Below are 13,425 nucleotides of genomic sequence, written 5' to 3' on the forward strand. Positions count from 1 at the left end.
TCTCTTACCCCTTCTCTCTTTCTCCCTCTCCCTCTCTTTTTTGCCAGATCTGCACTCTTTAGTAACCCATCTATCTATTACAGTACTACAGTGATGATGATTTCTCCTGTCTCAGTCAGTGTGACTCAGTGAGCTTAAGTGAAACCACTCCAGTGTTGTTGTGTAAGCAGCGTTTCATTTTTGGAAATGGAATTGTATTACTAATACAGTAAGCTCCCTGTTTACGTCTTTCCGCGAGAAGCAGTTGGTCTTGAGCAACACCCTCCGGTGTCGAGCTTGGACTTGAGTCTACATCAGCAGCTGCATTACATACTGTAGGCTTGCTTGTTCACTGGAATTGTAATTGGAACATTTCCAGACAAACCAGTTTATGTCTTTACACATTCCACTGAGGAGTCATGAAGATTACACCCTTGCAGTTACAAAAAGCTGAGGTCCAGACAGATAATTGGCCATGCAGTCAGTCTCTCCACGATCTGTAGCTCAGGTAGACTTAACTTTATTAAAGAAGAAAATGGAGAAAAAGCAAAAAAAAAAAAAAGATGTGGTTTGAGCCTGTTAATGTTCTGGCCACTCCTGTGTTTTCATGTGTGTATTTTGCTGGTGAACACTGAGTTCAAAGATAGAGGAAGGGATCAGGAATGAGGGCAGCAAAGTTACATGAAGTGGAAGAGAGCAGTGGGGGAAGTTTGAAGGCTTATCTCAGTAATGTGCAGGGACAGTTGAGCAGTGATGAGTGTTGCAGTCACCGCTGTCTTCTGCTTTAACCCTTCAGTGCTCTGCCTGCAAGTGACCAAAGGAGAAATCTGTCTCCGGAAACCAACAGAAAAACACATAACATTTAGGCTAGACAGCTGTAACAGTGTGTATTGTTCTTATTCTCGTGCTCTCCTACGGCTGGCATGCCTCATCTTGCCCCTGTGCTGCCGTACACACTCATTACTAACGTCGCTCCTATTCACAATAATGAGCGAGACCTCTAAAGCTTGGACTCTACTGGGGTTTATTTAAATCTCTTGAACGCAGCCTTCCAGCTTTGCTCTGCTCGCCAGGGCCAGTGCGCCTGCGCTCTACCGACACTCCAGTAATCCGCTGGAGGAGATTGCATCCTCGTCCACTGCGCTCAGGCTATCAGTGAGGGAGACTTAAAACATGGAAAAATACATAACGGGAGCATGGGAGGCTGGGAACGCGTAGCGGGACCCAGATGTAGAAGCATTATGGGGAGGAGCGGCTTTTACACTGCGAACAAGCTCACATCCAAGGCGATAACGGGACCGGGGCGAGGATGTCTCCTGATGTAAGGCAGCGAGGCTCAGCGACTAACATCCCAAACGCTGGAAATATGAGATGAGCGCACGCAGGAGTGGAGCCGGCGGAAGATGGTGAAATTTGCGACCGAGTGCTCCTTCTTCTTCTTTCTCCTGCCTGGACGAACGAAACATCTTCGGGTATTCACGCTTCTCCCAAAGCCTGCGGATCGCTTCCTGCTTCATGCACATTACTCTCCATGGCCCTGTGTACCGCTGTGGAAACTGATCACCTTTTTTCTTTCTTTTTCAAATGAGTAACGCTTTGCAGTTATGCTAACAGGACTTAGTTGAAAGCTCACATACGCGTGTGTTTTTAGTGTGACGTTCACCGAACCCGTAAAGCCAAACTACGGATCCGATCCCATGCGAGCGACCCGTGGGCACAGCGACCAGCTAATACTTGATGCCTATCAAAGCTCAAGCAGACCAGGGAGCACCGGGGTGTTTACAAACTGTCGATACTCCTAAAATCACCCATGCAAATGTAGTTAGTCTCTGACGCCGTGGCTGTGGGGATACTCCTTTCCCTGTGTCGCTTCGCATGCATAGACCTGCTATGACAAACTGGCAACCCCGCATAAATCCGAGCGCAAGATGATGAACTGAAGTGGCCTGCCTAGGCTGTGGGATCAGACAGAAATTAAGCTGTGACTCTCAGACAGAAGAATCTAGGATCATCTCCAGTCCTTGTGCTGGCACAGCACCGCAGCATGACACGGAGCATTGCTCTCGGGTGTTTACTTGGATATTGCTCAAAAGTTGAAACTGAGTTGTAAACATGTTCGTGCTGTGACAGCTGTTGAGGTAAACACGCCCGTGGCCGGTGTTGCTTTGAGATTTAATTCACGTGAAGTGCAGGGATTCTGCACATTTCCGAATTGATCTGTGTGAAATGGCCCTTCCTCACGCTTTCAAACATTATGTTTTCTCCTGTGAGAGAAATGCAGCTGGGCTGTTTTACTGGTAAACCTCCACAGCAGCTGTTAGTCAGACTGAATGTCTGAAAGGGGACACTTGGCTATTTGCATACTTGTAGTGTTGCCAACACTGCTCCCACGAAATGCGATGCATTGATTTCCTTCTTGCAAATAACTTTTGTGTGACTCTTCCCCCCCCCCCCCCCCCCCCCCCCCCTGCCCCTTCTACAACATCATCTGTGCCACTACTAATCTGCAACATTATCAGCTAACTTCATGGACAGTGGGGTCATCTTGGTGTCCTTTTGCGAGTTTATCTTAAACGTAACACTTTTTGGAGGTGTCTGGTTTTGTTGCTGCAAAGTTTTAAGACAGTGAACACTTTTACGTGCACACGTTTTCCTTTTCCTTTTTTTTGAGACATTTTTCCGAGCATGTGTGAAAGGAAGAGGAAGCAGCACAAGACTTTTGCTGCACAGGCTGGGGAGATGTGTGAGAATGAACACGCAAGGAATTATGAGTGGCACTATGGAAGACTTGGTGGAGAGTGTTACAAGCTTAAAGTCTACAAAAGGGAGAATTACAAGGCTTTGCTGTGAGAAAATTGTATTTTCTCCTCTGTGACGCCAGCTGTTCCATTGGAATCGCCGCTTCTTGCCTCAATTTACTGTTTGAATTGAGAACTTCCACCCTGTTGTGGATACTTGGCCACCTGCAAGTTAAACTCATTTGAGTACCCTTCTTCTTTTTTTTTCTATTTGCCATCCTGTTGCTGTTTTTTTTCTTTTCTTTTTTTGTTATAAATACTTTCTTTCCCAGAGGGATCCTTGGTGTTATTTGAAGGAGGAAATTCTTCATATTCGTAGCTGAAAATTGCCAACGGGAAGCAAAGACCACATGATAAGGGTTGTTTGTGTTCTTCTGAAGGCTTCCTGTGTGCCCAACTGGGTGCAACAGTGGATCCCTTGTCATATTTGGTGCTTTAGGGAAATACAAAGAAAGAAAACCCCCAAAACAGAAAAAACAACATTTAGAAACTAACTTCTTATCTCCGTGGTGATGGGGAGTTCAGCCTCGTCTCTCACTGCAGAGACCGAGTCGGACCATGGCTTTCGAAGTACCCCCTACCCTTCGTCACCCCCTGTGGGCTGGCTCAGGAACAGCCACAGCAGCCCCGTGTGGGGTACCACCTTCATCACACGGCAGCAGCAGCAGCCGTTGCCTCATCGAGAGCGCAGGTAAGGGGCAGCGCTGTCTAACCAATCAAGCACTTCTCTCACATTGAGCACACTCGGGTCGGGTCGGGGGCAGTTAATGGCAGCCTTAAAGAGGTATTTAATTTTTGCAATTGAGTGATGCTGCTCATTTGCGTTGTTGGCTTAAGAAATGTGCTGCGCTCTCTTTTATAGTCTTACAGAAACGCTTACTGAGGATTCGCTAACCCCTCAGCTATGGATCAAATCCACTGTCTCATCAAAGCTTATCTAATCAAAGCCTGCATTTTGATGTTTTTCTATGATGCACCCAAAATCTGACTAAGCCGGATTTGTCAAACAAAATCCCACCTCCTCCTAGCTCGGCTGTACAGTATGTGCTGCAAATGAGGCAGGGCAGAGGGGACTGAATGGGCAGATGGAATGACCTAGGCTCAGTGAAACCAATGCAATGAAACCCTGCCAAAGGATTAATTAAAATATGAATTTAGTGTGATCATGGATATCTATTTGTTGACCCACAAAATAACCCTTTCTGTGTTTTAGAGGCTCCTCAGTTTGCCCGTCAAACATAGCTGTGAGTTTTCAGAGTAAAACACAGATTTTTCAGAGTTTTGGGTTGAGAAAGGTTTATGTGTAGCTGAACAAACTCCTTTGTGGAAGAGACAACGCTATTCCTTTTTGTATGAATAAGATAGATTCACTCAGTGCATCTGCAAGAAAGGCTGCATTAATCCATTGTTCTGGTGTGTGCCTTCTGAATCTCTGATTCGCTGTCAGAACAGCGGCACACAGGAGTTTGTGAGAAGCTTTGAATGTGCCGCACATCTGGCAGTTTTGACTGACTTTCTTCCAAAGCCTGATCTTCCCAACCGCCCTCACAGAAACCTATTTAGAAGTGTTTCCAGTTTTCCTCCTGCCTTTTTTTCCCTCTTTTTTAAAATTTATTTATTTTTTTTAGGTCATGTCTCCCGGAACAAGAACAGGCAGTTGATATCGACCGTCTGCAGTGTATTGAAGTTGTTGCTGAGTCACTCAGGGCATCATGGTCTGGTTGTTAGTTATTGATTTTCAGAGAGGCCGATCACATTTCCCCACAATGGATGTCATTATTTATTCAGCAATCAGTCTCCAGTTGGGCTTTCATCTTTCTTGATTCCTGCCCACTGCTGTCGATGCTTTGCTTGCAGTTGCTCCACGTTTAACAGTTAAGTCTGTCAAGGCTTCCTTGTCTTATTGTTTCAAGGTTCTCTTGGGGTTTTTTTGTTTCTTTTTTTTGTTTGTTTTGTTTTATTTAACCATGAAGCAGAAGTCTGGAGATGTAGGCTCTCTTTTGTGAGTGTTGTAGGCCAAGATAAGGAACCAGGCGTGTTTTTCAATGCCCAGGCTCGAGCATGGCTCCGTAAATATTGCTGAATTCATGATTAAAACTTAAATCTGGCTCGTACTGTCAGTGTAGTTTGACATCATACAGTTTATTTGCTTTTCATTCAGCAGAATCTTTTGTTTGTGCATCTCTGTAGCAACAAGACTGTGCCTTCAGCACCAATCAGACTACACTCTCAGTCAGTCGAGTGCATGCAGTCCGTTTCTGTCTGCTGCTGGAAGGCATGGAGGGACACACACACACACACACACACACACACACACACACACACACACACACACACACACACACACGCACACACAGACAATAGATGTTTTAGAAAGACATTGCCGTACCACTTGAACGTGTTCTCTCATCTACCCCACTCACCCTCTCTCTCATGTTCACTCAGTCTTTTGTCCATGTACACACCACTGTGTGAGCCTAACAACGTTAGGCAAGCTTTGCTGAGCTGTGACAGAGCATGAAATATAGAAACAACAGTACACCATGAGCCCAGCTAAACTTCAGCAATTCTCTTACGCTTTATTCTCTAATATATTGCCCTATAAACCATTTTCTTTCCCTCCTTTTTCTTTCTTTTTTCCCTCTACCTTGGAGACTGCATGAAGAGACTTGTCCTTGAGTAATTTCAGTTTGTTTGCGTCCAGCAGTAAACCCCATTGACTTTGGGAAGTGTTTTTGTGTGCCTTGATTCAGCACCTCAGCTGTGAAGGTTCACTCATGATAACAGCCCACTTATCACACAGAGATGTGCAACATAAGTGCACTTGTGCACACTCCCAAAATGGGACATTTAATAGCATTGCTGGCTTCATTAATCCTTTAAAGCAGTGGCGTTCTGTCGTTCAGACGTTAATGTGGCTCACAGCTCAAATTCAGTGAGGGTGACAGAACTAGCCACAGTAGCCACATGATGTTATAAACTGTTTGAGATCTGATGGCGCGTCAAGTGACACTTACTGCATTAGGTACACATGCATCTTAACATGGCAGCTGTAAATTGGTAGCTAATTTGATAATTGAAGAGGGTATAGGAAACAGATCTATTGATAGTCTTTGGGACTAATATACTAATCATTAAATGTGAGGAAAAAAATGTCAGACTAAGTGACTTGGATGAAAGTAAGAAAACAAGCCAGAAGACAGAAACATTTTAGCACACTTTTAGCAATGTGGTTAAGTGTTGTCTCTGCATTTGGATTTAGAGTCTCTTAATCACATTCTTCGATAATCAGATTGTTTTTAAATGCGGCTTGAATGTGAAATGTGGCGTTCAGCCCAGTGCATGAAATTGTACACTGATCAGTCTGCTGAGTGTGTCTAACATTAGCTGTGCCAGCACCCGCAGCCTTCTTTCCATGCAGGTTGATATCCATGCACCTCTGCAGAATAAGCTCAACTGTCTGACGTGAAATACACAAAATTACTCTGTTTAAGGGCTGTCTACAAACTCTTCTCAAACTTTAGGCTACTCATTGTAATTTGTATAGTATTTTTTCTCTCTCTTGTTTTCTTTTCTAAATGTACTTGTATATTGTTCACATGTTGAAATAAATTACCAATCAATCAATCAAGCAGCTACCAATGAGAGTGAAGGAAACTATTGACTGACACACGATTGGGTTGTAAATATGTGTGTACACATTCTTACCCAGGCATCACAGCCTGAAGCATCCACCATATGTGTACGTGACTTTAGATCCCAATCTATGAGGTTATGACTGTTGTCCAGTGTGTAACTGTGTACAACTCTCTTCCTTCTAAGCGCACATGGAAGGATTCTAAGGCTTTCTGATGCTGGAGGTATTAAAAAAAAAAAGGAAAAAAAGAAAATAGGCTTTTGTAAACAGCTGGAATTAACACATTTTTCCAGCTCCTCTTATTTTTTTGGCAAACCGGACATTTACATCTTTACTCTGGTCTATAACCTACTCGTTACTGCAGTAAAAATGCTTGAGTAAGTAAGCTAGTATTTTCACATCTGTAATGGAACTGAGATTTCAGAGTAAAGTAAATGAAGGAAAAACTGAACATATATGAGAAGAGTTTAATGACTTTTGGAGAGGGGTTTTGTGTGTGCCTCCGGCAGCTTAATGGGGCACAAACTGTCTTTTGTGCTCTCTGTGCTGTTTATGTACAAGTGTGGTGCCGAACTTAAGAAAAAAGAAAAAGATTTTTGGGTAAAGCGTCAGCTTTGAGACTTCCTCTTATTTGTTGCGAGAGATTCATGTGGCAGTGTGAAAAAGACTGAGAAAAGGTGTCTCACGCCAAAAGTGTGAAAGTTTACATGCCTGTGTTTCAGTTTATTTATTTATTTTTGAATTTCTTACGTTGTTACTTTTCAGGTCATTCTCCAAAGCGATTTAGCGAGCCAGCAAACTCACAAATATACAGGAGAGAAATGCACACTCTGTTAATGTGACTGCTTGTCTTCAGATAAGATGAATGTTATAAAGGAAGCCAGTGTTATGCAACTTTGGAATCTCAGTCATGACGCTATTGTAATTACGGCAGCGCAGTTAAGTTTTATCACAGTGCTTATAGTGTGAAGTCACAAATGTGACTGCTTCATTGCATTTCAGCCGCATACTCCTAGCATCCTACGTTACACGTCGCATTACGGGGGCCCTAAGGTCGGTGTCTGCTCTCTGCAGAGTTGCTCCCAGTCTCTGCTGTCCCAGCATGATGGATGACGGCGTTTATTGCGACCGCGTTCCACTGGCTGTGCTCTCTTTAATTGGATTAAAACAGGTCCACTTGGGCTCAACAAGCATGGTCGCTGGCCGCGTTTATGTCTGAATTATTTCAGCCTGTTCTCTCCCTTGCCGTTGCCTCATCTGATGGAGACAGGGCCGCGTCAGGACAGTCCCCAACCAGAATAGACTTGGCATGGAAGCGTTGTCTCACAGCGTGGCTTTCTGTGGAAAACAGTGCAGGGATGCAGCAGGGGAAAAGAAGGAGGAGGAAAAAAAACAAAAACGCCCGTTGGCTCTGCAAATGACATGATTCCAGATTTCCCCACTCTTGTTGCCATGGAAATGTGTAGCATATGTTCAGTAACCTAATTCCACTGGGCCCAAGATAAGACGGCACATAATAACCTGTCTGTCTCGCACAGAACGAAAACTCTGCTGCTGCTGAATTACACCTATGGAGAAAGGGTATAATTCACGTTAATGTTAATGGTTTCACGTAGAAACTAGTGCTTTCCCGTGGCAGGTGGTTTTTGCTGGTCTGCTTTCCCGGGTTAGATTTGTGTCGCAGTAACAGGGGTGGAACTGTTTTAGAAGTTGCCCCCGGGCTCAAGGCACAGCTGCGTCAGCAGTGTCCTCGGCCCCTTCAGATTTGGGTGCCCCCAGGAACTTCAGATTGGCTCTGTGCCCCTGCCATCTCTTTCCCTTCTTCCTCTCTGATTCTGGAGCTTCCTGCTAGCTTCCTGCTTGCGCTCGCTTTGCTCCATTACTGATGTCTGTTGCAACCCAGTCAGACAGTTTCCTCTGTTTAAAGATTCAAATGTCTGAAGCTGTCTCCACCGCTGACAGATTCACCCATCAAAAAACGAGCGCTGGTCGTGAAATATTCACCGAGGGCACAGCGAGAGGTCAGAAGCCGCTGTTATTGTTTCATTCCTTTTCTCCATTTTTTCCTTTCTCACTGGTATTTGCAGAAGTGATTGGTAGTTCTTAAATCAGTGTGATAATACATATATGGTTTGAGTCCTTCATCATAAGTAGTGTGAACTAAAAAGTGAGAATACAAATGTTGAAACTGATCAGAAATTCACACACTGATTTACTCTGTTTAGAAGCAAAGGTTATATTGTGTAAAGCTTCCAATAATATTTAGGTTTCATAACAAGGGAATGTGTGTTTAATTTTTAAAGTTGCTCTCAGTGTATAGTTTCTCCCGTACTTTCTGGCTGCCTAAGGGCAATTTCTCAAAAGAGCTCGTCTGGTATGAGTCTTTGTACCACTGTCAACATCTTAAAATTGCCCATCTTAATGTTCTATCTCAAGAAGTCTTGGAAAGACTTAATTAAAACTTTCTGAATTATATTTCTATTGTCCCGTGTGATTAAGGCTTTGCTGTCTCCAATCCTTTGTATCACGTCACCAAGTTTCTTTTTAACTGCTGGTGCTCTAGATTACTGCAAACAAGTATCACTTAATGGCTTATCTCTGCAAAAAAACCCATAAGGGTTGATGTGAGTGAGTCATATTCATCACAGAATTACCTGTCATGTAGGAAAAAAAACAGGTTCCTGTTAATCGGTGACCCTGACTCATCAGTTTCTTCAGAAAACAGAAAGAACTTCCACGTAACAGAAATGTATCTTTATTTTTTTTTAAGGAGGAACACGTACTCTAGTCTTGTAAGTGAGAAAAGTACTTTAATAAAGTCAAAAAGTTCCTGTCTGTGAGACTGTTACAGGCAGGCTGCATTCATTACTGATGGGGGTTAAAATAAATTCTCGGTTTTCTCGAGTGTGGCAGAGATGGTGTAAAAGTGCTGATCTAATCCCCGTCACAGCACACAGGGTGTGTTCAGAAGCAGCAGAATGTTTCAGCTTTCATTATCCATTTTTACAGCTCGTCTGATCCAAGGACATATTGGTGTCTGATAGGTCTCTCTTTTTTTCTCTCCAATAAAAAGCTCTGTGCTGTCGAAGAAGAGTTGCCACTCCTACTGCCTGCCAGTACTGTTTGCATGTAAGAGGTAAAAAAAAAAAAATATAAAAAGTACAAATAGGAATGCCAGGGCTCTGAAACCCTGCTGACAGTTATGAAAATCACCCCCATTTTCTCTTCTACTTTAAAAACATCTATCTGTTCATCTTCAAGTGCACAGCAACCAAGACTTTTTTTCTAACATTATATAAGTTTTAAGTTTCTATATTTCCACTTCTCTCCCTGCGCTCACTCAAAAAAAACAAAAAAACCCATCTGAATATTTACCACCAGAGAAGCCTCACTTTGAGTGTGTTTGTGTGGGAGCTACATCTGGAGCCTGTCTTGCAGTTCAAAACAGTCACGCTCTCCTGAGACATCCAGGCTTACATGGCCTATTAAAGTCATTCCTGATAAACTTGCGTTGTAATAAAACTGGTTTCCAAGAAAGTAAAACAACTGTGGAGATTGTTTACATTCGACGGACCTTATCATAGGAGTTTAATCCTGTGGGAAAATAAGCTTTGGCAATTTAAAAAAGTATAACACACCGGACTGCACTGTAGCCTTAATTATTTGCATTATTGATCATTTATTAGGTTTAACAGACCTCATGTTAGTGCAAGGAAGCCCTGATATTGAACTATCGATGGAGACATTTATATTGAGTTATTGATTGATGCTTTTACTTTGAATTACACTGTAAAATGAGAGAAATTGACTTTAACCCTGTAAAGCCTGAACCATGAAAAAATTACCAGGAAATTCAAGTTTGTTGTTTTTGCTTTCTTTTTTTATAAATTGAGTATTTAAAAATAATTATAAAAAGAAATTAAATTAAAAAATTTTATATAGATTTTAGTTTGTATCATATTTTACATCCAGTATTTTTTGGCAATTTATTATCCAAAAAATTATAGTGCAATTAATTTGGGTTTTTGGAGGGAATAAAAATCAAACATGATGTAGTTTTTGAGACTTCCATCAGAAATGACACAATTTGGTGTTACAGGGTTTAAAGTATTGTGACATAGTATACAAAAAACAGTCCAGAATGTCCCAAAAGGTTGATTCTGTTCATCTGGACATAGTGTTTTCAGCGGTGAGCTCCTCACTGCCCCATTGTTCATTCAGTGGGCTAGTTTCAGTCATTGTGCAAATGTATTGTTTATAGGGTTAGGAAAACCTGCAGTCAGCTGAGACTGAAGAAGTCACTTGGATGAATTGTTTCTCCCACTGAAAACACTTGGTCCAAATGAACAGAGCCAACCTTTTGGGATTTACTTACCTGGATGATTAAGCATGAATTATTGGGGTTTAATAACAATGCAAATAGTCAGTTGCAGCATATTCTCAAAGTATGAAATTAAAAACTCAACTACGTTTACTAGAAACTGTCGATGGACACACCCATGTTGTCCTGCGCTGTAGGAGGAAGAGCTTCCAACAGCACTGAAGGAGCAGGTTTCACTGGCTGACTGGCTAGGTCGCACCTTCTACTACTGTGTGGCTCACTGAGCCAGGGTTTTCCCATCATAGCCTTGGAGGTTTGGTGGATGATTACTTGGGGCAAAAGGGTGTGTTTTGTGTGCAGCGCAGGCATCAAAAGCTGAAACTGAAAGTTTTTTTTGTTGTTTTTAAATATATTTGTGAGTAATGGCACACAGTAAATTACAATAACAAACACTTGAAGTATTTGGAAAGTCTGGTTGTTCTTGATTCCATCATTGCTTGGATGTTTTCATGTTTTGTTTTTGTCGGGATTCTCGGCTTACGTCTTTGGCCAGCTTTCACCACAGGAAGTAAAGTCTGAAAAGAGCTCAGTTACACTAACATGTTTAGTGCAGTGATCTAACAGGTAACTTAAAAATAATGCAGAATTCTTGTGGCCCTTAATACACTATAAATGCCTTTTTACTAAAGCACACTGTTAAAGAACACTTTTTTGCAAGTTTGAAAAATCTGTACTTTGAGGATCCTGACTGAAATATCAGATTTTCAAAACTGATTCTGATATTTTAAAATATCAGAATTTCAATCCCAGAAACAAATTTGTCATGTCAAGTTATTTATTTACTTGTTTAGCCTCAGACCCTACTCAGCTGGCATGTTGCCAACTGTGATGTTGCAGAGTGCCCCCTGGTGGATAAGCTATGCGTCGTCAACACTCGTAATATTTTTGAAGGGTGTTTTTTCAGTCTCTTCTTTTATTTCTTAATTTTCATTTATTGGCCGTTTATAAATGCCAATACCAGTGGATCAGCAAATGGCTAATATCCTCACTGATATGGGTCATGCGGTGCTACTTTGCATGCACAGAGCTAGAGCTGTCACTACAAAGTTAGTCTTCCCAGGAATACTATATTCCAGAGTAAACAAATTATGCAAACACTCTCACACTGTGCTGCTTTTGGTTCTAATTTCCAGTCCAAAAAAAAAAAAAGATTATTTTCTTTCTTTTTTTTTTTTTTTTTTTTGTAGTAGTGCACACTAGTCTGTTATTAGTCACTTGTGTTGCATTGCTCTTCCTCATATACTGCACAGTTACAGGAACAGGTTTTATTTATGTTTGAGCAACAACCATGAACGTAAATGCTACAGGCGCTTCGGTTATGATGACCTGTTAATATCTAAACTCATTCAGTCCATGGTCACACACATCCTGGAAATCACATCCTTAAGAGTCAGTCCAGAGTTTACATACCTGAAAAAGTGATAACGAATCTGCTGAGTTTGAAGTTGAGCACAGTTGATCAAAGTTAGAGGCCAGCAATTCCTACTTGGACACATCAAGTAGAAAAAGCACAAGTAGAAATTCACTGATTGCAAGCAAAATTTCAAAAACGAGTCCTAACGATGTTAAATGCTCTGATTTAAGTGAATGAGTAATTAAGTGCCGAAAATTAAAGCGATTGTATGAAAATGTTAAATTAGGCAGCTGCTTCGTGCTACCTGAATTTAAATGTGAGACACTAAATTTGCAAGATTTTTCTCACACTGTTTCTCTGTTGTCTTGCATGCTGTGTAAGAGCAGCAGCTACATTTACAATTCTTCCCGTCAGACAGGCGTGTAAGGTGTACTGGCAGGCTCGAACCAGCAGTGTATGCATTTGGATACATTATTAAATAGGAGCACCCCACAGCGGAGCAAGTTTGCTTCACCTCATTCAGAAACTGAGCTCAGCTTAGATAGATTTGATAGAAAAATTCCTTCACTTTAACAAAATCAAATTGGCTCGCAGGCAGCCAACTCTATTTGATATTCACTGGATCAGTGTTTCACTACAAGCTGCACACAAATGTACCGACACCAACCTACAGCTGGAGTCTGCGTTTTGTCTGCCAAGTATGTTTTCATACCAGAGAGCTGACTCGGTATGTTCCTTTCAGATATATGTCCCAAGTGCACGCACATGATAAGAAACGTATCAGCTGGCACTCAGGCAGGCAGCAAGAATTTTGAGTAAACATTATGTTGAGGTCATGGGATTCTGTATAGTTGCTGCGTAGTTAGTTAATGTTTGTTGTCAAGGCTTTGAGGAAACGTGTGTTTTGCAAAAAAATTTCAAGCTCAGCTAGACAAACTGTCATAGAGCCTGAATGACACTTGCGCTACGGTAACTGACAGGCCATCTGTCATTTAATATCTCTGAAGTGCTGACTGACTCGCTTTATATTTCTGCTCGGTCCTGTGTCAGACTTCATTTATTAGACAGCAGGTTAAATGCTTGAATTGTGGAAAGCTGACATTTTTGGCACGTTTTTAGATAAGAATAAAAATCACAATGCCTGCACTGTACAGAAGAACTGACACTGTACTATAAGACAAATACGGTGAGTACTACAAATGCAAAAATTAAAATGTTAAAGTGGTCAGTCATTAAGGAGCTAGGCTACCAACAGCAGCCACAGTTTCTGTGCTGA

The 13,425-nt window shown here is 41.9% G+C and overlaps 1 protein-coding gene across 2 annotated transcripts in view; it reads left to right on the forward strand.

Annotated features, from left to right (window-relative positions):
* The window catches only part of capn15 (calpain 15), a 43,779-nt gene that overhangs the window by 1,183 nt on the left and 29,171 nt on the right, over positions 1-13,425 (forward strand). The window contains exon 1 of one of the 2 annotated variants that reach the window (XM_086303391.1): positions 2,454-3,468. The exons of the other annotated variant lie outside the window; for it this stretch is intronic. Within the exon in view, the coding sequence (XP_086159517.1) occupies positions 3,290-3,468 (179 nt within the window). The 5' untranslated portion in view covers positions 2,454-3,289. Of the gene's footprint in view, positions 1-2,453; positions 3,469-13,425 lie in introns of those variants that run through there. 2 annotated transcript variants of the gene reach the window in all.

This window comes from Aulonocara sp. 'chitande type north' Nkhata Bay, linkage group LG8 (assembly GCF_057382095.1).
Source record: "Aulonocara sp. 'chitande type north' Nkhata Bay isolate Kocher_YH1m ecotype deep benthic linkage group LG8, A_spYH_male_GT1.1, whole genome shotgun sequence".
Lineage (NCBI taxonomy): Eukaryota > Metazoa > Chordata > Actinopteri > Cichliformes > Cichlidae > Aulonocara > Aulonocara sp. 'chitande type north' Nkhata Bay.